This window comes from Periplaneta americana, chromosome 4 (assembly GCF_040183065.1).
Source record: "Periplaneta americana isolate PAMFEO1 chromosome 4, P.americana_PAMFEO1_priV1, whole genome shotgun sequence".
NCBI classification, from domain to species: domain Eukaryota; kingdom Metazoa; phylum Arthropoda; class Insecta; order Blattodea; family Blattidae; genus Periplaneta; species Periplaneta americana.
In genome coordinates, this window is record NC_091120.1 from 175,138,786 (window position 1) to 175,165,983 (window position 27,198).

General features: G+C 36.5%; 2 protein-coding genes and 1 long non-coding RNA gene across 11 annotated transcripts in view; 1 reads left to right on the top strand and 2 right to left on the bottom strand.

Moving 5' to 3' along the window:
* Window positions 1-4,945: 4,945 nt before the first annotated feature.
* Slimp (Seryl-tRNA synthetase-like insect mitochondrial protein) lies at window positions 4,946-6,530 on the bottom strand. The gene has a single exon (XM_069824401.1). It carries the CDS (start codon window positions 6,390-6,392, stop codon window positions 5,010-5,012), a length of 1,383 nt encoding a protein of 460 aa, XP_069680502.1. The 5' UTR covers window positions 6,393-6,530; the 3' UTR covers window positions 4,946-5,009.
* A 98-nt stretch (window positions 6,531-6,628) lies between these two features.
* Window positions 6,629-11,704, bottom strand: LOC138698459 (uncharacterized). Its single transcript, XR_011331876.1, has 4 exons — window positions 11,565-11,704; window positions 11,100-11,191; window positions 9,705-9,805; window positions 6,629-6,667 (listed from the first exon to the last, which is right to left on the bottom strand). It is a non-coding gene; the product is annotated as an uncharacterized lncRNA (long non-coding RNA).
* Window positions 11,705-11,994: 290 nt separating this feature from the next.
* The window catches only part of Bap170 (Brahma associated protein 170kD), a 465,097-nt gene continuing 449,893 nt past the window's right edge, over window positions 11,995-27,198 (top strand). For all 9 annotated transcript variants that reach the window (XM_069824389.1, XM_069824391.1, XM_069824392.1 and 6 more), the window contains exons 1-2: window positions 11,995-12,133; window positions 12,244-12,337. In XM_069824389.1, the coding sequence (XP_069680490.1) occupies window positions 12,042-12,133; window positions 12,244-12,337 (186 nt within the window). In that variant the 5' untranslated portion in view covers window positions 11,995-12,041. The remainder of the gene's footprint in view (window positions 12,134-12,243; window positions 12,338-27,198) is intronic.

The following is a 27,198-nucleotide window of genomic DNA, read 5'->3' on the forward strand; positions in this document are numbered from 1 at the left end:
TTGCAAGAAAACTTGTTAAAGACTGCCAAAGATTGATCAATATTGAAACAGATTTGTTAAAGCCTATTCCATATTACACATATAAATCTTGATTACACAACTTTTTAACATTATATTACTTCGGAAAACGTACTGTGTGTCTTTCACGTGTTAAATTTTTACATTACCTAGTTAACATGTTTCAGTCTGCTATCAGCCATCTTCAGAACTGGTTGTTGCTGGTCTTGGCGCCTTTTGTTTGTGTTTCCTGTGGGGGTGTGTTTGTGTAGTGTAATGTAGAGTCAAACAATGTATGTGTTCTGAAATTGAGTTGTGTTGAGAATTTCATTTGGATGTGTTTTTGTGTGTCTGTATATTTTGTATTGTTCTAGTGTGTTTAGTTTCTGGTTTGTGGTTGGATGTGTAGAATTTACATGTCTGTGTTGATGTCTCCGTAGGTGTGGTTAGCATTTGTGATGTTCTCCATATGTGGAAGTGTTTTGTAATTTTGTTATGGCTGTGATGTGTTCTCTGTAACATGTTTGAAATGATCTGCCTGTCTGTCCTATGTAGAAGTTGTCGCAAATGTTACATTTGAGTTTGTATATGCCTGTGTGGTTGTATTTGTCCATATTGTTAAAGATTTAACAAGATTTTAAAACATGTGCTTCAAGTCCATTGTAACCAATGTAGATCTATCTACCAAATATTACAATATTAATATGTAATTTCTTTGGAGAACTAGGCTATACAAAACAATTTTTGTATTACTTAACTGTACAGTATCCTAAACGAAATATATTACGACTGCATATTGTTTTACAACAAAATATTTACAATTAGTATTTGCCTAGGTTTTACATTAGAATCTTCATTAAAAAAATTCATGTACTGGTACTTAACTCGAGATATCTGCCTTGCAATTTCTTCATATACATTATTTTTCTTCATTTTATTGTGGTATTCTACAGAATATGATATATTTGTCAACCAACTTTACAATTCATAGTGTTATGATGGCTCATCTCATTTCTGCTTTTCAATCCACCATCCCTTTAATACATATCACTCTTTTCTATTAATATATTCATTTGCAAAGTATTTTCTGATTACTTCCTATTCTTCTGTTTTAACTGAATTGCTATCTATTCTTCCCTATTTATCCTATTCTATTCTCTCTCTCATACCTAGACTGTCTCCCTTCCATTTCTCGCTTTCCTGTTAAATATTGCATATTCCCTTCCTTAATAATTTATATTATTTATTTATTTTATTCTCTATCATCAAATCTACCTACTCTCAATCATTATTTTCCAGCTATTTTCTCCGAAATTATTTGTTTTCTCTATTTTACAACACAACACTTACTATTTCCCTACTATTCTGTCCTCTACTTATTTACGTATATAACTTTCTCTCTTCACTTCACTCCTAAATTTCCTCTTTTATTACCTCTTTCCATAAATTGATTTCTGTAATACTCCTACAGTTATAGTACCCCTGATGCTACTCCCAACCCACAACATTGAAAAACATGAACTATCCAATTCACTTAATTACACTTACAGTTTCTCTTTCCTTCACTTCATACTTGTTCAGATGTTCTTTCACTTTAATTTTCTTTTATCCATTGTTTGTATGCCTTCTTACTACATTCTTACACTATCTTCTTCACCTAACACTTTCTTCTCTAATTCTATCACTTTGCCACCCCTGACTTTCTTGCACTCTTCTTTCTCGCCAATTCCATCCTCCTCACTATTCTGTCCTCCATTTCGCCATTTAATAACAACTCTCAGAATATATACATGGGTTTAATTCATATAATGGAATTGACTCGCAAACAAATATTCTCAGCTAGGTTGCGATGGTTTTTGGTGCCATATTTTCGAATCCCATTTATTCTTTAAATAGCTGTCTGATTTTAGATCAATAAGAACATGTTCTTATTTGCTTTTAAGAGAATCAAAGACTTTCATGTATTGTAAGCAATTTGACAATAAAATTTGTAAAGTACTGGCAAGTGTTTAAAGGTCTTGTGAAGTATTGAATTTGATGAAAATTTGATCATGTACAAGCAGCTTTATATGTTCCATCTTCAGGATAGATCTAGTATCATTTAAGACCTAAAAAGTTCGTCTACGTAGCAGGGTCTGCTATTTTGAGGTAGCCAAGTATAATGCAACAAACTAAACCTAACAGATGTAAAATTAATTACATATTGAAACAGTCTGGCTCACATTGGTCTAACACAGAGCATGTAAGATTTTAAAGGTGGAATTAATAATAATTAAAAAACAGCAATGTCCAAAAATCTGAAAGTTAGAATTTATAAAACAGTTATATTACCGGTTCTTCTAAATGGTTGTGAAACTTGGACTCTCACTCTGAGAGAGGAACATAGGTTAAGGGTGTTTGAGAATAAGGTGCTTAGGAAAATATTTGGGGCTAAGCGGGATGGAGTTACAGGAGAGTGGAGAAGGTTACACAACAAGAACTGCACGCATTGTATTCTTCACCTAACATAATTAGGAACTTAAAATTCAGACGTTTGAGATGGGCAGGGCATGTAGCACGTATGGGCGAATCCAGAAATGCATATAGAGTGTTAGTTGGGAGACCGGAGGGAAAAAGACCTTTAGGGAGGCTGAGACGTAGATGGGAGGATAATATTAAAATGGATTTGAGGGAGGTGGGGTGTGATGATAGAGACTGGATTAATCTTGCACAGGATAGGGACCAATGGTGGGCTTATGTGAGGGCGGCAATGAACCTTCGGGTTCCTTAAAAGCCATTTGTAAGTAAGTAAGTAATATCCAAAATACTACTGGACTGTACCCGAGCACGAGCATTATGCTCATTTCGGGTATCTATTCATATGTATTCAATTCAAATGTAAATTGTAAATAAATTTGAATTTGAGATAAACTAAAATGAGCTGAACAGAGTAGATGAACTTTTCAGGTGTCAGAATAAAACTATCCTCCTTGATGGAACTCTATTAAATTCTCATACATGGTTGCAGAGCCCAAAAACTTGGACATAAAATTAGATTCTGATTAAAGATATGCAAAAGAGTCTGCAAAGGAGAAGTATGGAAAGTAGGTAAAGATTGAAAATACAGTAAAAACTGGTTAATTCGAAGTAGGCCTACTCAGGACAAAAAAAAAAGTAACACACACTTCGAAATATCCATGTTAGAAAAGACAGAGGGGAAAACCTGTCTTCAAGTCTACATACAAGACCCTTGATAGGAAAGTTAGTTTGTCGGTTATAATTAAATATCAGTTTAAAAAAGGAAAGAAAAATTTGTGAATGGGATAATCTGTCATGTTACATCACGAACACTGAGTCTTCTATTCCAGGTTTACAAGAGAGTTCATAATACTTTCAGTTTCACTATCAATAAGAATATTATTTGCTTAAGCATGACGAAACCATTCCATAAGTTCAAATCACTATATTTAATAACCCTGAAGCATTTTCTTTTTGTCACTTCCGCACCTTGAACAGCTTAGATTTCAGTAACTTTTTAAGTACTTGACAATATAGACTCATGCAATTATATTGTTGTTTTTGTCCGCTTCTCTAAGTATTTCAAACTTTTTTCTAATCGGCCATGATATCTAGTTTCGTTTTTCAGCCATTACACAATGATGAGATTACACGTGATTTAGCTTAATTAATGTCACTTTATTTTGATCATACACAGATAACTTGTAAGCGTAAATAACATTTCAGGAAGGAACCAGAAAAAGATAAGTATCCATAACTTACTTACTGGCTTTTAAGGTACCCGGAGGTTCATTGCCGCCCTCACATAAGCCCGCCATCGGTCCCTATCCTGTGCATCATCAATCCAGTCTCTATCATCACATCCCACCTCCCTCAAATCCATTTTAATATTATCTTCTCATCTATGTCTCGGCCTCCCCAAAGGTCTTTTTCCCTCCGGTGTCCAACTAACACTCTATATGAATTTCTGGATTCGCCCATACGTGCTACATGCTCTGCCCATCTCAAACGTCTGGATTTAATGTCCCTAATTATGTCAGGTGAAGAATACAATCGTGCAGTTCTGTGTTGTATAACTTTCTCCATTCCCCTGTAACTTCATCCCTCTTAGCCCCAAATATTTTCCTAAGCACCTTATTCTCAAACACCCTTAACCTATGGTGTGTGGATAAGCTTCAGGGCTTCTACCGCATTGTCTTGGTGTTAGTGGCTGACATTTCGACCGCTGTGTTGTGGTCATCTTCAGAGCAGTTTTTGCTCTGAAGATGACCACAACACAGCGGTCGAAACGTCAGCCACTAACACCAAGACAATGCGGTAGAAGCCCTGAAGCTTATCCACATACCATGTACACCAGCCGCGGAAGCCTACACAAACACTTACCCTTAACCTATGTTCCTCTCTCAAAGTGAGAGTAAGTACCCATAATTGTCTATAAAAAGTTCAGCTTCAGTCAACTGATAGCTATGATTCAACTCTTTAATAATCGATTGTGAATATACTCACTAGATTACGAAGACTGTGAATTTCCAAATATGCATGCTCAATTCAAAGTTACCTCCCCAAATCTTCCTGAAGCCCAGTCCTGGCTTCATGACTCAAAATAATAATATAACCGGTGAATTCCAATTGTTAAAGTACAAAATATAACAAAAACGTACTGGTAATTCACAATTTCGAATTCAAAAATTGTTTTTGGGATGAACACTAATATGCATTACAAAAATAAATAAAATTAATTTCGGATGCATTACATTTTAAAGTATGCAAATCTCTACATGTATCAAACTGGGGAATAATGAGTCCTTTGAAATATATGCTTTGAATTAAGTAATTTCGAAATAACGATTTTTTACTGTATCATCCTGCCAGGATTCTTGTCAGCTGCACAGTGTGAATGTTTCTGTATGAAAATCGGTAAAGGTTTCTGTACAAAATGAGTAAAACCATCTGAAATACAGTTTTTACTTCTTTTTATTTACACAAATCTGTTCACCATCACGTTGACAAAGACTTCAGAACATATTTACTGTCCCCAATTTTGGCATAGGAATTGTTCCAAATACCTCTAGCACACAGCCCAGTAATTTAGGCACAGAAATTACAGTTCCAGATACAATAAACGGAAATTTGTGTTCCGTGTCAGTTCCATACTGTATTAGAAGACGTTTACTAATGTAATCATCACACAAAGAAATATGTCCAACTTCCATGAAAGTCTGCAAATGTGATGAATACATCTGAAAGCTAGCTTTCAGACTTTCGTATGATTTTAACTGATTGGCTGGGAGATATACTACCCTGAATGGAAAAGATAACTCTTTATATATACTAGTAACAGCTTCTATAACTCTACCAAACTCATCAGCCATTTCTCTTTGATCTGTAGTGGAAATGAAGATTTCAACACATGAAGCTTGACAAACGTCAAACAACCCTGAATTCTGTTTATCTAATTGATAAATGTTAGGACTGTACTGACGTCCTGTTGCAACTAATCTTAAAGGAAAAGCTGAAACAGGTATTATTTGCTTTGCATGAAAAGCACAGAAAGATGGTAAAGATGCTCCTCCAGTCAAATGCAGACGATTGACATCGTTTGTGTCTAGAATATCGCCAATATCTTTAAGAATAAATGTTGCATTTGGGTCCTCGTGGTTTAGTCCACAGCCTTCAACCACTACACTACGGGTAAAATCTGAATTACAACACTTTATGAAGTTACTATTGCCAGTACATAATTTTTCTGTGAAAAAATTAAGTACACTAAGTTCAAAAATAGCAGCATCACCTTTTAGAAAATAACACATTGGGTCATTGTATTCAAGTACATCCAATTTCTTACCTATCTCTACATGGCTTTCTGTCTGTTTTGAATTGCATTCACTTTCAAATTGGCTTATAACTTTCGCTTCTTTGTTTGGAGTATCAGGATGCAGATCATTGGGCAAACTCAAAACTTTACTAATAACTTTCTTTTCTAACTCCCAAATAGCTTTCATAGTTGTTTTCAAATCATCTCGCAATAATTTACCTACTAACTTTAGATTTTCAACGTCTTCATTTATATCAGTGCTCGTCTTCCTTAATTCTTTCATTTTATTGGCTATCTTTATACGCTGACTTTCTATTTTCTTTTTATCATTCTCTATGCTTTTCAACATCTCCCAAATCTGCTTTATATTATCAACATTAATCTGCATTCCACGAAGTTCAATGTTTTGTTTCAGAGTAGATGTATCCCTAAACCTTTCCTCTATATCAATATGTGGGGAGAGAACAGTAAACATCTCTTTGGCCTTGTCACCAGTCACATAAAGAGCAGATCCATAATATCTGTGCCATAAACGGTTGTACTGTACAGTTGATTGAAACAATCGTCTTATAACAACAGCCATAATGGCACTTTTATTGACTTGTCTCTAGTTATTTTACACCTTACAATTACTTCATTTTTATATCACCATCTTCGTCTTCATTCTTCTGTGAAGCTTCATCTGCTGATACCTGGGTTTCAATCTTACGTTTTTTAGGGGGCTGATAACTTCCTTTACCCGCGGCTCTTTCTGATTCCTCAATTGTGTAAGGTTCTAATTCAAGAGCCTTTAATCGGCGTTTATGAACTTTGGTACGAAAATGTTCTTTTAAAGCCTGATCATTAATGAAGTAACGTCTGAAAAAAAAAAGCAAATAATTAATCAATTTCATGGAGAACACTTTACATCTGTATGCTTATTTGTTTTAACACTTTCTATTATTACAAATGATCCATTATAAAAGATGCACGAAATCCCAATGATTACAGATTTTAATTTATGATATTATATCATTATTGTACCTGTAATATTATTATTTGATTGTTTTATGGGCATGATTCAAAATGTTCAGTTTTAATAGAAGTTTGCTTTCATTTTTTGAAATTTATATATAATTTACTATTTTTCAAAACTCATAAATTTCTGTTTTCTAGAGTTCAGGATCCTTATGGTCTGTCAATGTTATTGGTCTAATGTTTTTCAAATAAAAAAACTTGAGTTAAAGTAATAAAATACATAGGCTATGTACTCCATTAAAACCTTTCTTAGGTAGTCGAAATAAGAGGGCTGGCCACATTTCGTATAAGCAAGATTTCGGATAATGTATACCCTTTTTAGAATTAAAAGGTTAGAAACTGACTCACAAGTTGTCTAACTTGTATGGAAGCATCACATGTATTTAAAAAAAGATTGATACAAAGTATACAGTAGGTACAGTACAAATTATTATTATTATTATTATTATTATTATTATTATTATTATTATTACCAGATTCTCTCATCAGGAATCCAGGACAAGTGTGTTCCTATCTTAACATGACTACTTATTATGAATTAATTAAATTTGTAATACAATTGATTTTAACTCGTTTTATATATTTCAACTAATTATATTGGGCCTAAACTTTTAATTTTGTTACATTTTTGCCAGATTATGAAATTTTCTTTCTATTATTAATAAAAATCTGGAAAAATAATGTCATATTACAGCCTGATGAAGGCCTATACAGAAAAAATGCATGATACAATGTTTAAATGCTATCAATAATAAATCAATTTCCAAAGAAAGTAAAGAATAAAGATACTGTATATCTAATACATACTATATTATCGTTTTTATATCAGTACAACTCGATAGGAGGCACCAGTCAACAATGACGATGACATTGAACATAGGTTGGACAGGGTCTTGAAAAAATGAATGAGGAATTTTTAAAATAATTTTATAGAAATGAGCAAAAAATTGTACAGCTATGCGACCAAACAATGAAGCTGCACGCAGGCGAATTTTTATTGTTGACACTGATACTGGCTCCTCCCTGACGCTATTCATTCATTTCACTGCAGTTGGACACTACTGAACGTTGTGTCACATTTGCTCAACAATATAATCCTGTTGTCTTCAACTTTTGATGTTTTTCTTGGACGTCCACCGCATGGTCGATCTACTTAGGACCCAGTTTCTTCTCTGCGTTTCAATGCAGAGCTAACACTATAGTCAGAAATGCCCAGTTTTTCAACTATTTTTCTGTTTGATCATCCTGCACCTTTATATGCACATCCCATTGCTGTCTTTTCTTCACTCATATTGGCTTTTTTTTCCCCCATTCTTGCTCTTTTAGACACTTAATACTGCACTAACTTAATATGTTTACTGCACAATTACAACAATAATTAACATTCATACAGTAAGCTGTCACAGAACTGACCAACACGACTGTTAAAAACGGACTGACTGCACCACATGCTTTGGGAAGTGCTTTAGAATACTCTAGACCATACATGGGCACAATTTTTGGTTACGTGAGGCTCTCGATTTGAAATAGTTTGTTTACTAGGAGAGCAGACTGCAGAGTAGGATGGGAAATATAAACTGCTGTGACCTGCGTCACCTTATCATAATCGCTAAGGCGGTCAGTGGCGAATTGTTAGGAAAGTGCTTGGTTAACGTGAGAGACTCGAAAACTTTTATTCAATTTGGCAAATTAATTCGGCAGCTTTAATGGTAAACCTCCTTACTATTTCTCCATCATTGAATTGATTTAAATCACAGGCGAGAAATTGCGAACTAGCCAATAATATTCCATCACGTTGTCTACATTTATTTTCTTGAATATTCTGGCGTTTCTCAAGATTACTTAATAGATGTGCATGTTCTCGACCTAAAATAATTTCAGAAAATCATATTTCGTTTTCTACGCACATTTGATTTTTTTATTATATTTCTTTTGGAAATAATACTTACAAACAACATTTAATTCCTCGTACCTTTTAATGCAGCGTGTTTAAGGTATAATGTTGTATTTAGTATACTATGCAAATATTAAGATCATAAATTTTCTTCGGAATAGTACGAAAAATAACATTTAATTTGTCTTACCTTCTAATTCAGCATGTTCTTTATGACATAAGGAGTAATGTCGTTGTATATTAAATTTATTAATGCCTAATAGGATTTTCGAACATAACATACATCGTATGTTCTCCCCTTCTAAACAGCAAAACAACTCTTCCTCCCATTTCTCATGAAATAATCGTTTTCTAACGTGTACACACTGCTTTGATAATGCCATTATGCCACCACTGATAGCCTATTGCTTATGAAACTGATATAGAACCTGCCCATGCCTAGGACCTACGTGAGGGAGGAACAGGTACTGTGAAGATGATGTCACTCAGAGCGATAAGCTCTGTGAAGGTCAGTGAGGCAAAAATCCTCAAGTGAGACACGATGCCCATCTATGCTCTAGACCAAACGTTTTTCCATGAGCCATGAGAGGATAGGTCGTTTGAATAAACAAACAATACCATAACACAAGATAAGGATCAACAGAAGAGTACAGTTAAAAGAATACATGTTAAAAATGATATAAGAAGTGAAATGTGTCCAACAATGCATTTTGTTACATATTTTCAAGTAGGCCTATTTTATAAGAAAAATCATTTTAGTGGAATAAATAACAATAAGCTTATAAACACGTGTAAGGCAAAATATATCAAGTGAGTTTAAACTTCCTGTCGCTAGTGTATATAAACTACAACTGAATGCTAAAATATATTAGTCACGAACATCCTAAATGTTAAAACAAAAAATGTTATTAATAGCTTAAACTGTATCAGTTGGTGATTTGTGAGGTAACAATAAAATACTTATCAATTATTACGATTACTTACGCACAATGCAGACAATAAAATTGAGCATTTCCTGGTTTATCTAAATCAATTTCTTGATTTAATAGCTTTTTTGCATTTTCATCCTTTAAATCTTCGTCTATCTGAAAAATGCATAAAAAAAAAGACATGAAACTCTGAGTGAGATATCAGAGCTACATTATATTAGACATTCCATAATTGTATAAAAGTTTATAAAAATACGGAGGCTATACAGAGATGTTATTACAGGGAGCAACGAAGGAATAAGAACAGGTGACAGCCTAGCACGTGACAGTCTGATGAGAAAACCTGTCTCACAGTTGTTCTGCACAGTTCTACAAATCTTACATAGGGTCCAAAGGAAACTGAATTTGGGTCTCTCTAACACTACTCGATTTCTGACATAGCTAATGTAAGAACAAATAGGTAGGCCTATATTATATTGTACGAATGGAAGCTTTCACAATACAGTTTCTGAAAGAGATTTCAAAAGACACCACTTGGTATTTAGGCCTACTCAATCCGCTGTTAGGCCTGTGCTTCAAAATGAACAAACTAACTATTTTGTGTTAATGCAACATTCTTTAGGGATTACAAAACCGAACTTTATGTTATTAGCGAAATGACAGTATTTCAAATAAAGTCTGTCAAATGTCTGCAAGTATGCATACAATGAGCGTTGAGCGACTTCCGTCGATTTTGGAATAGACACCGACGCACTTAGGTTAGGTTAGTTTAGGCTTTTATTATCCTGTCAAGATGAAGGTGAAAGCGATTGAGTGTGATTTTTTGTTTTCTATGTTGGTAGTTCAAGTGCGTCGGTGTCTATTCCAAAATCGGCGGAAGTCGCTCAACGCTCATTTCACCACAAACTTTATAAAATGTAGTTCTTTACAATTGCGCCACCAAAGGAAGGCAGGTAATGCCACCACTTTTACAGTAATTTTTCACCCGTATTCTGTTACGAAATTGGCATCGCCGTTCAATTTGTCTTTTATTTACGGTATATATGACTCAACTAGAAGCCAAGTACATAAATATATCAAACTTTTCTTTGGTAGCACAATTGTGAAGAAATGACAACATGGTTTATGTACTTAAAGTATAACTAGGCCTATCTAACCAAAAAAAGAAAAAGAGACTATCCATATAAATTATAGGTAGTTATAACTATCAGACAATTAACATGCAAGATACAAGTTTTTTTTCTCTCACAGCGATCCCTTAATTTGTCTAGAAAATAGAAATCCATCAACCTGGTAAGGTTATGAAAACTTTCTGGCTTACTTCATCTAAGTCCTTCTTTCTCCGTTTTGTTCTCCATCTCTTTTGTAGATGTGTATCACCGTAATGATACTTTTTGCGTTTGTAAGTCATAACCCTATACTACAATGTAGGTGAATAACTAAAATTTACCACGTGCAAACTCTCGTTTCACACTTCCAAGACACAGGAAACGGAATGGTGGTAGTTCTCAACTTTCTCATGCAGTGTTTCTCAATACTCATCTATAAACAAAAATAGAAAAATAAATGTTTCTCTTTGCATATATAAAGAATAAATTTAAAAGGTTCGCTTTTTCTCATATCAAGAATATTGCATATAAGATAAAGAGAAACGATAGCGTTTTATTATGCAACCGTTGGTAGTAAATATTTTCATTCCTAACCTCACCACGGACGACATCCACGAAAATAATCTTGCCTCAGTTACTAGCGACATCTGTGGCGGGTCAGTGAAATAATTTTACGATATACAAAAGCGAGTTCCACGTTTCAGCAGCAAATGTTACATTAAGTTCTATGTTTTAAATGTTGTAATATATATTTAACTCGAGATTATATTCTGTTAAGTTCACCCCGCTTGGAAAGTCTTACTTACATGATGTGAGGTTCACGAAACGGTTCCGGATATATGATACAATTCTGTTTTAATGGCCGACGCCATTTTGATCAGGAGTGACATTATGCATTGTGTGAAAAGCGTTGTAGTTGTTCTCGAGAGCACCGGTGAAGTGTCCTAACGGTAGCACATTTAGAAAATACAGTAGTTCCTGAAAATGGGGTGGCTAATGTTCCTAATTGGGGTATTTACAATTCAGCTGCCGCAAGCGATCTGCGCATTATTGCAGTCAGAAGTGAGTTGCAACGTCGAGAGAGCACAGGGAGTTGGAAAGTGAGTCTAGCCTACTTGTGCGGGAGTCGAACAATACCCATCGTCGGTTGGGGCCCAACTGCTATCTTTCTGTGGTGAATCTACTCTTCCCGATGTCCGCGTCACGCGTATCGGACCTCTCAAAGTATAAATGCGTCGCTGGAACACGTGTGGTGCAGTAAACAACAGTGATTTCGTGTTAATATGGCCAAAATTCTCAACAAGGATCCAGTCACATACCAACGGGAACGTGATGGTTTTATACGAGACTTACAGCACTTCCACGAAACCCGTGGGTAAGTTGTGGTTTGTTTCGGCTGTTGTCATGTGTATAATAAAATATATGTATTTTAGTTATTGTGCATATTATGGACAAAGAAGTGATACTTTCCTTCTTGGATTTTAGGACACCATTTCGTAAAGTCCCCAAGATAAATGGCCATGAAATAGACCTCTATCTTCTATATGTACTCGTCACTGCCCATGGAGGATGGGTGAAGGTGAGTACTTTTATTAAAATTTTTATTTTAAAAAGTGAATAAATTTTATGGAGACCATTTTTTCTCCTTGGGTAAATTCCTGTGTCTGTGTTATTGATTACCGAGTATTGATATTTATGCATAATAAGTGTTGAGGTCTTCATTTTGCAAATTATATTGACAGCTGGTTCTTTTATTTGTTTATATTGAAGTTAAAGCAGTTTTACTTATATTTTATTGTATGAAAGTTAATTCGAAGTCTTCAGTTGTATTGAAATGCAAAGAACTGCACTAACCATACTTAGGCCTACAAGTAGGGCCTATAGTTTTTTTACTTCAAGCGAAATTTATTTTTAACACAATATATTAATGTATGTTATAATGATGTGTAGATAATAATTTTTAAAAATTGCATATTGGCACAGATCATTTTACTTAGAAAATCAATAATGATGATAATTCATGTTAGGAGCGTGTTTGTAAATACAGAGGTGTTACGTTTTCCCTCTGGTGGGCATAACTCAAATAAGTCAGGTGTGATTGGTGTGAAGCACATTGCATTTAGTTGAGAATGATTAGATCATGATGGGCAAAATTACATTATGCTCAGTCATACTATATTTTACCTAATACTAATGTGATCTTCCATTTGTTAATTTTCATCTAAGAATGTTTGTTGTTTTTGTATGACATATTTTTTAAATGGAGATAATTTTAAGATTTATATTATAAAACAACTTCCAAAATTTTATGAATATAGCCAACAATTTCAAGTTCCAAACTTGCATAGTTATAGCTAGTAACCTATTAAACGTTAGCCCTATTATTTAATGTAGATATGATGTTTGAACAACTACCGGTATTCAGTTATTTACAGTATGTCTTATACTGACACTATTTTAGTGTTTAAGAATGATTGTGTACCACAATATGAATTCATCTCATTAAATTTTTTTATTGTGTTATCCGCTAATAATACATACTGTGCATCTTTGTGCAGTGTGTTTATATATCCTCAAGGCGTTAAGTTAAATGTTTACAGGCTTCATAAAATAATATATACGGTACGATTAAATTTAATTGTGTTCCTTTTTTAACGCATTTAATTAATCAGTCAGGCATTTTATGCAACGAAAAGCTATAACATTTTATTAACCATAACATGTAAGTTATACGACAGGCTATTCATTTCATGTTGTACTGAATATAGCCTATCTAATTAAAAAATAGGTTGCTTTTCTTTAAAGGGAGGAGTGGGATCAAAGACTAGTATTTTGGAAGATTTATTCTTGTAACTGTGGATTTTATTTTATTTCTTCATCAAGAGCGTTGATAGATCTATAAATATTCAGGCAAGCATGTTGGCACAAAGGAATATTTGTTTGATGCATTCTCTTATAGGCTATATTAAATATATCTAATGTGTTACTAGTGAATATAGTGTGTTTTTATGTATGTAACGAGCTTTTAGCAATACTGCCGTTTTATGCAGAGAAAATCTTGACAGTATTATAAATTAACAGTTGAATTTAATTTTGTTTAATGTAGTAATCTGTAGTTATGAGTCTGACAGAGAAGTTAATTCAAGTACATAAGACTCAACATACCGTCAACGGTTGTGACATGAGTTCTTGTAAGCTAGCTTCTTTTCTATGGACACTTGTCATTCATGAACTGCATACAAATCTATAATCCGCAACTGTAAAGTTATCGGTATGAGATAAACTTCTAGCTGGCAGTACAAATTGCATAATATATATTTCGGTATACTGAAAGAAGACTGTAGAATTTCAAATATATTCCATTTGCTTGTTTATTTTGCATATAGGAATTATATTTAGTTGATGTACTGTCGTCCCTTTGTATCACGTTCATTATAAGGCTCGCAGTGAAGTATATGTGTATACAAGATACCGTAGTAATCAGCATTGTGGCAGATTGTATGGGATGCCTTATTTTCATGGCATATTTAATGTCGAAGCGAACCGTGCAGAAAGAAACTTTCAGAGAAACTTGGTTCTTGTTCTGAGGTGGTTGCTTATCTGAATGACAGATGCTGCATGGTTGATGTTTCGCAGCAACTGAGGATTGCAGCCGACCCAAGACTTCAGAAAGTGGGTGAACCGTATGTAAACAATCCCTGGACGGGCCGACTGACAACATTGGTCCATCTCCCCTCAGCATGAGAGATGCTGGATACTGGATCTGTTTTTAGCCGGCGTCTTGGCGCGACGTTGCCGAACTTTTCCATCTCAGTGTTATGTCACGTGGGTAGTGTAACAGAGGGTGGGTGTTCCCCCTCCCCCTTTCTCTTTACACCCTACTGGATTGCCGCCCAACCAGCCGAAGGTGAAGTGGCGCAAGGTCAGGGTTTACCCCTCCTCTTCCCCTCGTATCCATTGCCCTCCCTCCCCCTTTGCATTACATCAACCAGCCTTGCCTCCCCCCTCCCCCTCTTTCCTCGTGCTCAGGGAACGCGAATACCGCGCGCCATGCGGAAGTGAGGCTACCGCCGCGACCATTTCCATTCTTCTATCACAGCATCTCGTTAATTGTTGCACTTTCTCCGACGACTGATTGGGCAGGTGACACTCGGGAACCGACCACCGAACCGCAGTGATGGAGTCTCGGGGTTGGTGGATGAGACTTGGAGGCGGGTTATGTTATTCCTAAGCACTTCAGTCCCAATGGGCCGTTTTAATACGTAACTCTGTTAACCCAGTTCATTGTCTTCCCCTAAGTTTAATGACCTTGCAGAAGTCTCCAGAACCTTCGCAGCGACGAGTTTCCTGATATTAGGTTAGACATCTGTAAAGTCTTACAGGGACTGAAGGTATCTGCCCTCGAAATAGAAAAATCGAACGCAGAAATGGCCTGTAATTTTAAGTGGACTCCACTCATTTAAGGATTGAATTGGATTGAAAGAGAAGGGAAATGGGAGGAGAAATGTAAAAAGTACGCAAAATGCATCCTCGCAAAGGGTTCGAGGCTGAAACAAACAGAGTATGTGAGCTCCAAGCCTGTTAGCCACTTGTCTCACTCTGGAATACGCTGCGTCATTGAAGGAGCTATAGAAAATTTTGAAGGGGAAAAGCCGAAAATGGACATAACTTCTTAGATACCACATACGCGAGGGAAGGGAAATACGATCAAAAACTGACCGCAGGACGGAGAAAGAAATGGCGGCAGGTGTAAACCTGCACATTGAAAGGAACTTAGTCCTTTCGCACAGCAGTTGGAGTCGCCTTTAAATATCTAATGTCCTTACCGGATTAAAACCCCCCCAATATCTGACTTATTGGTGTGCTGGTAACCACAAATTCACGAGGATGGCGAATCGTCTTTGTTTAGAACTTATTATTTTCAAATTCTTCCAAACATTAATTTTATTGGTGTGCTTTCCGGTGTCATAACGGTCTAAGTATCATTATTATCTAGTATTTTAGATTGGCCCAAGCGTTGTCTTATCCACTGAAAAGTCAGTAAACGTCTTACGTGATTTTGCAGCAGTAGTACAGAAAAGGCGGCAACATGTTTTAAATCATGTCAGATTTTACACACGATAAGAGTGGTATGTGCAACATTTTTAGTTTTTCCACATTATATAGATATTTAATTCACGGCTGCATTCATTTATTGACAAAATGGCGGAACGAATGTAGCCTACCATAAAAAAGGATATGGAAATTATAAAAATTTTACCTAGGCCTATAATACATATTGTTAATATTTCACAAATAAGAGAAGTATCTCTGGAATTCTTTAAAAACTGACATATATATATATATTTTTTTTTTTTCACGTTATTTTATGAATTCGCGTTATTTTGTAGCTCGAAAATACTTTTTTTTAGGTTATGGGAATAAGTATAAAGGAATGGTGAAAAAAGCTGGCAAAATTATAACAATAATTCACGTTATCGCAACTCTCCAACTTCACGGATTTCTACAGATAGATCTTGAAACTGATGATTTGTTGATCGTGAAAACAGCACTCAAAAAGCGGAAGAACAATCTGTTTCTGTATTCCCATTGTGAAATTCCTCAGTCAGCAATATCTTCTGTACACCTCGATAATTTATGACTGCACCTGTTTGACTACTTTTGTATCATCATTAATATTAATTGCAGACTGCGGAGGAAATAACATTAAAGATCGCGTTATCGGGAATACCTTACACATTTCTTATTTTTCTTTCTCCTTCTACAGCTCTGGACTTTGTGGCTCAACGTTAAACTTTCCAATAGACTATTTGCCGATCATTGTTTCCAATCTTGAGACTTCAATCTCCGTCTTCTGAGGCCTTAATTAGTTTTTAAGGTTGTTTTCTTTTATCTGATCGGAAATTTTCTTGGTGTTTCAGAACATTAATGTTTCAGTGGTGGGAGCTATTACCAGAACGCCCATTCTGGGACCATATCCCCAGAGTTAGAGTAGCCAAGTTATAGTATCCGGTATCAAATGCCCTTTTTGATGACCTTTTATGTTTCTCATAACCTGCTGCTGACATGACGTCGCTAAGACCTACGATGCAGGAAGGGTACTACTGAAGTAAGAAAGGAAAGTGCGAACATTCTATTTTTTCCTTGCTTGGTTATTTAACGACGCTGTATCAATTAGCATCGATGGAATTGGTGATAACGACATGACGAGATGAGGTCGAGGATTCGCCATAGATTACCTGACATTCGTCATAAGGTTGGGGAAAACCTCGGAAAAAACCCAGCCAGATAATCAGCCCGAGCGAGAATCAAATCCACCCGAGCGCTATTCCGGATCAGCAGGCAAACGCGATATCGCCTGAGCTACGCCGGTGGTTATCTAAAATATTAACAGACCTATAGGAAAAAGTCGTCAAATTTGCACATTCCAAAGCGACTAATTACAAATTAAATATAATTGAAACTTGTATAACTTAAATGCTTTGCTGTATGGCCACTCTTTCGCACCCCCTTAACTTCTCCCATGATTGCACGGCTATTTTTAGTCTCGACAACCACACGAGAAATAACCACACTTAAAAGACAAATTGTGTATGAATTTAGTTTAGGCCTACTTAGTCCTTTCAATTTATTGTGTGTGTTATGGACATCCTCTCATACAGGTATGAGCGGTCCGAGCTGCAAATTAATGTAGATGGTACAGCATCCACTGCACAAAAAGCTTAATGTTTTCTTCCGCTAGAACACTTTAATTTTAATGTTTTCGAATATCATGTTTATAGAACGGGTAGTGGCCACTGATAAGATCAGCGATTTCTTTCTAATCTTAATCGTTGGGAATTAGCAACAATAGCCGGACGTGTAGGAAGGCGACGCTACGGAAATGTTATTGATAAAGTTGAAGTATTGCTTTTGCGACACACCTCGTCTCCTTGCAAATTAGTTGAAAATCGCAAAGCTTACGGAAAATCCACCAAAGTCGTCCATATTGTCGTCTCGTTGCATGTGACTTAAATTTACGTAAAGATAGCAATTGTTTGAAGTGGCAGGTCCTGTTGGCATTTGGTTAATGCTCGTCGACCTTGCTCAAGTGGGTTCCTCAACCCTTAACTGTCAACTTTTTGGGGAAAAAGAAACTTCTTTTCGGGCAGTGTGTTGCACTTATTGTTTGGGCAGAATACTAGGTGAGTAAAAGGTATGGAACACTGCTTATAGCTTCCCATTTTTCATTTTATGAAGAAACTAGACACAAAAATCGTAGGGGAATATTTCGAAATGTTTTTAAAAACTATGTTGTTGTTTTTTTATGAAGGGTATGCCAAGGAGTTTTAAAGGCATATGACTCGGTTAAGAGAGAAGTTTTATATGATATTCTTATTGAATTTGGTATTCCCAAGAAACTAGTTCGATTAATTAAAATGTGTCTCAGTGAAACGTACAGCAGAGTTCGTATAGGTCAGTTTCTGTCAGATGCGTTTCCAATTCACTGTGGGCTAAAGCAAGGAGATGCACTATCATCTTTACTTTTTAACTTTGCTCTAGAGTATGCCATTAGTAAAGTCCAGGATAACAGAGACGGTTTGGAATTGAACGGGTTACATCAGCTGCTTGTCTGTGCGGATGACGTGAATATGTTAGGAGAAAATCCACAAACGATTAGGGAAAACACGGGAATTTTACTGGAAGCAAGTAAAGAGATAGATTTGTAAGTAAATCCCGAAAAGACAAAGTATATGATTATGTCTCGTGACGAGAATATTGTACGAAATGGAAATGTAAAAATTGGAAATTTATCTTTTGAAGAGGTGGATAAGTTCAAATATCTGGGAGCAACAGTAACAAATATAAATGATACTAGGGAGGAAATTAAACACAGAATAAATATGGGAAATGCCTGTTATTCTTCGGTTGAGAAACTTTTATCATCCAGTCTGTTGTCGAAAAATCTGAGAGATATAATTTATAAAACAGTTATATTACCGGTTGTTCTGTATGGTTGTGAAACTTGAACTCACACTTTTGAGAGAGGAACAGAGATTAAGGGTGTTTCAGAATAAGGTGCTTAGGAAAATATTTGGGGCTAAGAGGGATGAAGTTACAGGAGAATGGAGAAAGTTACACAACACAGAACTGCACGCATTGTATTCTTCACCTGACATAATTAGGAACATTAAATCCAGACGTTTGAGATGGGCAGGACATGTAGCACGTATGGGCGAATCCAGAAATACATATAGAGTGTTAGTTGGGAGGCCGGAGGGAAAAATATCTTTAGGGAGGCCGAGACGTAGATGGGAAGATAATATTAAAATAGATTGGAGGGAGGTGGGATATGATGATAGAGAATGGATTAATCTTGCTCAGGATAGGGATCAATGGCGGGCTTATGTGAGGGCGGCAATGAACCTCCGGGTTCCTTAAAAGCCAGTAAGTAAGTGCCAAGGAGTTTATTGTTTTTAATGACATGTATTTATTTTTGTATTCTTCACTTCTCAAAACGTACAAAATCATATGTTTTATCTATAGCAATGTCACTAGAGGTTTTGATTTATCTAGAGAAAATCAAAACTATTATACGATTAGAAGAAGTTATACTGTATAAAGATTAGAAGATAGTCTATAACGTATTCTAATACAATAAAATGTTAATTGACTTAGTAAAATACTAAACTGTCTTGAAAATGTATTATTGTACCAGCTCATCGTTACAAATGTTCCGCTATAGATGACAATAGTGTGTTATGATCAGCTGTTCTCTTGTGACCAATTGTACCAACTTACTTATTAGTCAAGAAGGCTGTTGTTTCAATTTTATTTTTATTAAAACAGTTGCAGTCCTCTTCAATTATCCATATATAAAGTAAACTATCTCTGATACATGATTATCCATAATCTCATACAGCAGAAGCTATACATAACCTAAATAATACAAACAAGATAAATAATAGAAAAGTTTTAATTAATGATGATGAAATATGCATGAATCATTTTAAAAGGTGCAATATTGGAAATACAATGTTGGCAAATAAAGAAACAAAAGCTAGGAAGATGATATAAACAAAAATGCTAGGGCGGTGATAAAAAATGTAGAATAAGCAGACATTATTAGTTGAAACACGTCGTTCCGTATCGTTTTATTGATCAAAAAATAGTATGACGTAGTAAAAGTGTAATATTCATTAAAAATTAGCTAAAATTTATGATTCCATTGTAGGTTATATAACAACTCGAGAAATGCTTCAGTACAGTACCTATATAAATTTTTCACTGTGGAGAATAAGGGGACCAAAAATTAAGCTAAGCTTTTGTCTATAGTTATTTAGTGTATTGTGTATTGCTTCTGTTTATAACAATTATTTAATTCGTTGCCCTCTTATTCTCCATAGTAATTAGAAATTGATATACTGAAACATTCTCTTTGTTGTGTACTTACAGGCCCTACATACATTGGGATAAATCATTTGAGGATTTTTTTTTTTATAATAGAGTTTATAAATGGTGAAACAAATATGATTTTGTAGCTACGTTTTTGAGATTTGAAGAATCCAGAAATGTAAAATAAGTGCATGCTTACATAAAAAAAAAAACAGATTTCTTGACACATTCTTTATAAATTATTATTATTTTTTTAAACATGTTCAAAATACTGCATTAGTTTTTTCGTCCTCAGTAACTTTTGTATATAGAGTTTCTTCATAGAGTTAGAAGTATGAAAGCTACAAACACTGTTTCCTACTTTTTACTCACTGGTATTTTTAAACTTTTTTTTTTTCAGTGGACTGTTCTCTATCACTTACTGTAAGCTTGGCATCTTACATTGTTTACACCATGTAATCTTTATTCAGTTTCATTAACCTTGGGCAGTATGCATAGTGGGATTCCTTGACTCGGAATCGGCACGCCTTAAGTCCTCCACATGGACATCACATACAAATATTGTTGTAATTAGGACCTAGATGGGGTTCGGACACATAACTGTCACTTCCGTATAACCTTAAATCTAAATTTCGATTCCGTGTACACTACGCCTGTTTGAACATCGCGTTGTAAACAGGCCTAGAGCCGTGTGTATGTTCTTCTCTCCAAAGAACGTTATTACAGACTGCTGGTACAGATTGGCTTCAATCTTCATGAGCTGTCGTAATGGTGTCGGCAGTCTCTAGCTCTCGTTACGAGCGTGATATTGGTTTACTGTGTACAATAAATTATTTAATGGAATGCGAAAATTATTGGAACATGTGTGCTGCAAGGTAAGCCTTTCGTTTCAACTTCGTGCTATCGGGCAGTATTGTTATTACTAGTGAAAGAAAAAAATGTAGTTCGTCCATTTTGAATAAAAACCTTCCAGCCGAAATTTTGCAGCCAACAGAATAATGCTTACGTAACATTTGTGTGTATATAATTATAGTATAGAACGAGAGGAAGAACGGTTTGTTGTTACGCTTTATTTAGCCTTGCTAGTGTGCAGACTCTGTCCTTCTCTTGTGTATTTTAAGCGTTACAAAACACAGACGCCTGGTTTGCACATAAATGAACGTGACGTCACAAAAATCAGCGAGGGTTCTTGAACCACTGTTGTAATCGAAAAAAAATCGAAAAAATCGAAAGAGAATTGGGAGGACAAATTTAAAAGGTACGCAAAACGCGTCCTTGCAAGGGGTTGAGGGCTGTACAAAACTAAATATGTGAGCTCCAAGCCTGTTGGCCACTAGTCTCACTCCGGGTTACGCTGCTCCCCTGAAGGAGCTCTAGAAAATTTTGAAGGGTAAGCCGAAATTGGACGTAACCTCTTAGGTACAACATACGCGAGGGGGACGGAGATTTGATCAAGTGATCACGGAACGGGGCGAGGAGGAGTTGGCTGCTGTTTGCCGTTAGGATGGCAAGACGCTGTCATCTGTTGTTCGATGACATGGCATGTGAAGGCCGTCGGAAGAAGCGCCGTGAAATCTAAATCTGCAATTTGAGAAGTCCCTGTCCTTACAAATTGCGACTAATTGAGTGACCTCGTATATTTAATAGACAATTTATAGGTAGACACTGTTGTAAGGACAGTATTGTTTTATGATACACTCGTCGTCATCATCATTATCCGCTGCGGCGGTGTCAGTAACATCGTATCTTTTTTTCTGTCTCAGGCTTACTGTGCTGACCTCCTTAGGTAGGGACGATTGAAGTTCGCAGGACCACATTCCTATAAGTATCGTGATTCACTGTTCGGTGCCATCTGTCGATTCAGCCACACAACACCCTGACGTGCTGAGTCCGCGATGATCGCCCCTCAGTCCCCCTTAGAGTTCTGTAACCACCTCAGATCGCGTTACTACATACAGCTACATCCTATATTGACCTGAAGATCGCGTTATTGTAGGTATCGTGATTCACTATTTGTGCCGTCTATCGATTCAGCCACAGAACACCAGAGTTCGCGATGAACGCCCCTCCGTTCCTTGAGAGTTCTGCGGCCTTCTCAAATGTCAGCTCTATGCAGTCACGGTACTACTTTCTGCTGCATCCTATATTGACCTGAAGATCGGATTACTGTAGGTGCCGTGATTCACAGTTTGGTGCCATCTATCGATACATCCACGTAACACCAGGTTCGACTGAGTCCGCTATGAACGCTCCTTCCAGTGAGAGTTCTGCAGCCTCCTCAGATGCCGTTTTTATGCATATCACGGTTTTACTGCATCCTCTGAAACTACTGAAAGATGATAGATGAAGTTGAATTTAATGAAGCGAAATGAGCTCGAGACCCAACGCTGGAAGTTACCCAGAAATTCTGTTTCAATTGGTTGAGGAAAAAAAATCCCAGCCAGGATATGAACCTGGCCCTGCTTGTTTCAAGACCAGACATACTGTTGCTCCATAGTTAACTTTCTTCTCTTCCTTCTCCTCTTCAATTATTATCATCACCATTACCACTATCATCAACAGTTGCGATGACCCAAATATCAACAGAGCAGACCATGTGACCTTATCAAAGAAGACTTTTGCTTGCCCTTGTCTCGATATTTAAACGTGACAGCCAGATATGAAATAGGTAGATCTATGGATAGTAGCGTGAGGTCTATCTATCTATCTATCTATCTATCTATCTATCTATCTATCTATCTATCTATCTATCTATCTATCTATCTATCTATCTATCTATCTATCTATCTATCTATCTATCTATCTATCTATCTATCTGTCTCTGTCTGTCTGCCTGCCTGCCTGCCTGCCTGCCTGCCTGCCTACCTACCTACCTACCTATCTATCTATCTATCTATCTATCTATCTATCTATCTATCTATCTATCTATCTATCTATCTATCTATCTATCTATCTATCTATCTATCTATCTATCTATCTATCTATCTATCTATTTTGCTTGCCCTTGTCTTGATATTTAAACGTGACAGCCAGATATGAAATAGGTAGATCTATGGATAGTAGCGTGAGGTCTATCTATTTATCTATCTATCTGTCTGTCTGTCTGTCTGTCTGTCTGCCTGCCTGCCTGCCTGCCTGCCTGCCTATCTATCTATCTATCTATCTATCTATCTATCTATCTATCTATCTATCTATCTATCTATCTATCTATCTATCTATCTATCTATCTATCTATCTTATCTATCTATCTATGTTTACTTTGATTCATGATGAATAGATAGTGCGTGAGGTTTGGTTGGAATTGTGCAACATAGTTCTGATTATGTGGACTTTTTTTATTTAGAATTACATAGTTTCCCTTTATAGGATTGTAATTATGTATAATTAAATTAAAGGGATAAAAAGTCATAATGCACAAATAGCGTGACGAAGGAAGTTCCAGTTAAAAATATTTAAACTGCTTATATGGCCTCATTTCGGAAGGAATTTCAGTAATTGCATGCTTTAGTTTTGAAAATCGTCCATTTAAAGTTTAAATCTTGATCGGAAGTCACTGTTCATTATAAGTAAATCTGTAGAGACGCAGCAGTACTTTATAATTATTTACTGTGTGGGAAACTATTGAGACCATTGTCATCCATTTTCTTTTTATTCTTGGTACACTTCAGGCTGTAGCCTCTAATGAGCGATTGTTTTGGTTCATTGCCCTTTGCCACGTTACACCACGCCATTGGGGCGTTTAGGGTTAATAGAGATACAGATTAGTCCCTGCATTGAACAGATGAGAGACGCCATCAAAACAGTTTGACCACAGTACTACCCCAGGGATATGTTCGTGTCTCAGAGTCGGTATGCAGGTGCCCGATGATCAAAGGCAAAGCTTTTCGCTCGTGACATTGGACCAAGAGGCCTCACTGGAATTGAATTGAAGACCATGTTTCACGTTTGGAATTTTAGAGTTCGATTCTCGAGGTCGAGCATGCGCCTTCTGTTCAGTTTATCCTGAACACTTTTGGAATAATAGACCTACTTACAGAATTCCCTCCTCTTGCAAACTATGCTGTATGCTGGTGGATATACTGTATTTATTTATAGTAAATTTTCTGCTAATAGGAAATGAAGAGTCCACTGCAAGAATGATGGATGTCACTTTTTTTGTCGAAAATGAACCAAGACTGTCAATGCATAGCTTAAGACATATAGAATGTACATAGAAAGTTACATGGTATTAACACTGATAGAGTCCACACCTGTGGAGTAACGGTCAGCGCGTCTGGCCGCGAAACCAGGTGGCCCGGGTTCGAATCCCGGTCCGAGCAAGTTACCTGGTTGAGGTTTTTCCCGGGGTTTTCCCTCAACCCAATACGAGCATATGCTGGGTAACTTTCGGTGCTGGACCCTGGACTCGTTTCACCGGCATTATCACCTTCATTTCATTCAGACGCTAAATGACCTGAGATGTTGATACAGTGTCGTAAAATAACACTGATAGTCATTGTCCAGTAATGATCGGAAAATCACAGTTACGCTTTGAGCGCTAAGCGTTTCAAACTTTCAATCGCTTCTCCTGCAAAATGTATTCCAAATGACATCCATCATTCTTGCAGTGGACTCTTCAAATGAAAGTTGTAAAATATCTTAATGTTACACTATACGTACTATGTTTCCGTGAATTCATTCATTCATTGTTCTGCTCAAGGACAGGCCTTTTACTGCAAACCCATTTTTCGTCAATATTTCCTATTTTCTGCCTATCTCTTTCTCTCCTCATATGATTCATATATCTTAACGTCGTCTATCATCTGATAGACCTATCGTCTTCTGTTCCGAACTATTCTCTCGTTCACCATTCCTTCCAATGCATCCTTCAGTAGGCAGTTTCTTCTCAGCCAATGACCCAACCAATTCTTTTTCCTCTTCCTGATCACTTTCAGCATTATTTTTTCTTCATCCACTCTTTCCAACACAGCTTCATTTCTTATTCTCTCTGTCCACTTCACATGTTCCATTCTTCTCCATATGCACATTTTAATTGCTTCTATTCGCTTCTTTTCACTTCATCGTAATGTACATGTTTGTGCCCCATACAAGCCACAGTCCACACAAAGCACTTCCCTAATATCTTCCTTAGTTCTTTTTCCAGAGCTCCATAGAAGATGCTCCTTTTTCTATTAAAAACTTCCTTTGCCATTGCTATCGTTCTTTTGACTTCTTTCAACAGCTCATGTTACTGCTTACAGTACACCCCAAGTACTGGGTGTTCAGTTCAAAGTGTGTCATTGCTCGCTGTATGCCGTCATGTGGCTAGCCGATGAGCCTAGAGAATTCAATCTTCCTGCACTTCCGCAGAGGTGTATTACTTATGTGCCAGTGAAATTGCCTATCAAGTACGGCGTTCATTAAGAAGAGTACTTACCGATACGCACGGTAACGCCGGTAGTGGCAGGAATGTGAACTGTTTCGAAACATGTACTGAGGTGAGTTTTTTCTTACTGTCGGGATATGGGGAGAGGGTGAAGACGATTACTTACGTCTTTTGTTGACATTAACTTCGACGGTCAATTTGGACACGGAGGATTTGATTTGTATTGTGGAATGTTGCCGTACGCAACCGATGATAACAAATTCCCTGCGTACGACTTGGCCTCGCAAAACACAGTTCGAAAGAGGTTATGGTAGCACACAGACCGTACAGACCGCCATCTGTTGCTACGACGTTCAAGGTATACCGTACACGTTCTCAAGTTCAGATTGAACGCCTTGATTAATAGGCAACTTCTCTGACACAAAAGCTGATACTCTCTTCAAATCGCTGACTCATCAACAGTGACGTCATGACACACTTTGAAATGAACACTCAGTATTTGAAGCTATCCACTTGCTCTACTGCCTCATTTGTTTCTGTGAAAATGTTATTTATTTATTTATTTGTTTATTTTCCCCCCACGATGACCAAGAATTGAAATTCTTTCATAACCTTAAGATAAAGTCTTGCGACTTCAGTTGTTGTGCGAACGATGTTATGTTTTCATCATCCCACGCGAAAAGAATTACAAATGTTTTGTCTGAGGCTACTAGATTCTTATCTCACCTTCCCCTACTTTCCACTACCATGTGTCTGCTGCCTGCTAGACTAAACCTCAGATAAAATTCAGAACACCATCAACAGTTTTATACAGATCAGTCAGTTTTCGCTTACTTCGTGTGCTGGGTGGTTGGGACGGTGCGGCATAAATATATGGAAACAGAGCCTGTCAAACGAATGGAAGGCAGCAGAAATTGCATTTAAATAACCAATCACAGTGTTATGATGCCACGATGATGCATAGCGAAAACGCCTTCAGCTCTTCAGCAATGTTTGAGATTTCTTTTTATATTTAAGGAAGTTAATACAAATAGTTGTAAATGAACATTTTGTTAGCTTAAATCTTGTTGTCATTTAAACATTTCTCATTTATGATCGTAACTTCGTTTCGATAAGCTTATTGGATTCAACTCTTCTGGGTTGTTTTTGCAACATAATGATCTCGATTTTGAGACCTGCTGCAGTGTGAAAGTAAAGTGTCTTGTCACAGTTGAACGTAAGCTGTAATTATGGCTGTTTTAACATTATCTCGAAATCACTCAACCATGTTTCCTATTGGAACCGCGGTTTTAAGCTGCTGATGTCTAGAACCCGAAATTGTATGCAAAATGCATATTACATGCAGGGTTTAAGATAGAAAAAAAATAGTTGTCGCAAAAATGCACAATTGAAAAATCATGTTTGTGCAGATTGCGAAATACTTGTAATAGTGCAGAAAGATAAAATTAATGAAGTATGCAGAAACAAAAAAAACTATGTAATTTGTTTCTTGGAGTTTTATTATTTCAATCCATGTTACCACACTCTAGATATAGGGTAACTTAGAGTCTGTTGGACATTGGGGCTTGTTGGACACTTTGTACTTTAACGTGTTACCTCGCCACTTGAGGGCACCACATTCTGCTAGAAGTCAATGACGGAAGTAGCCACGAGTGGGGCTACTTTCGTCATTGACTTCTAACAGAATGTGGTGCCCTCAA

What these genes read in the sequence shown, in the direction of transcription:
- Slimp (XM_069824401.1), bottom strand. Translation starts at nt 6,392, where the DNA reads ATGGCTGTTGTTATAAGACGATTGTTTCAATCAACTGTACAGTACAAC.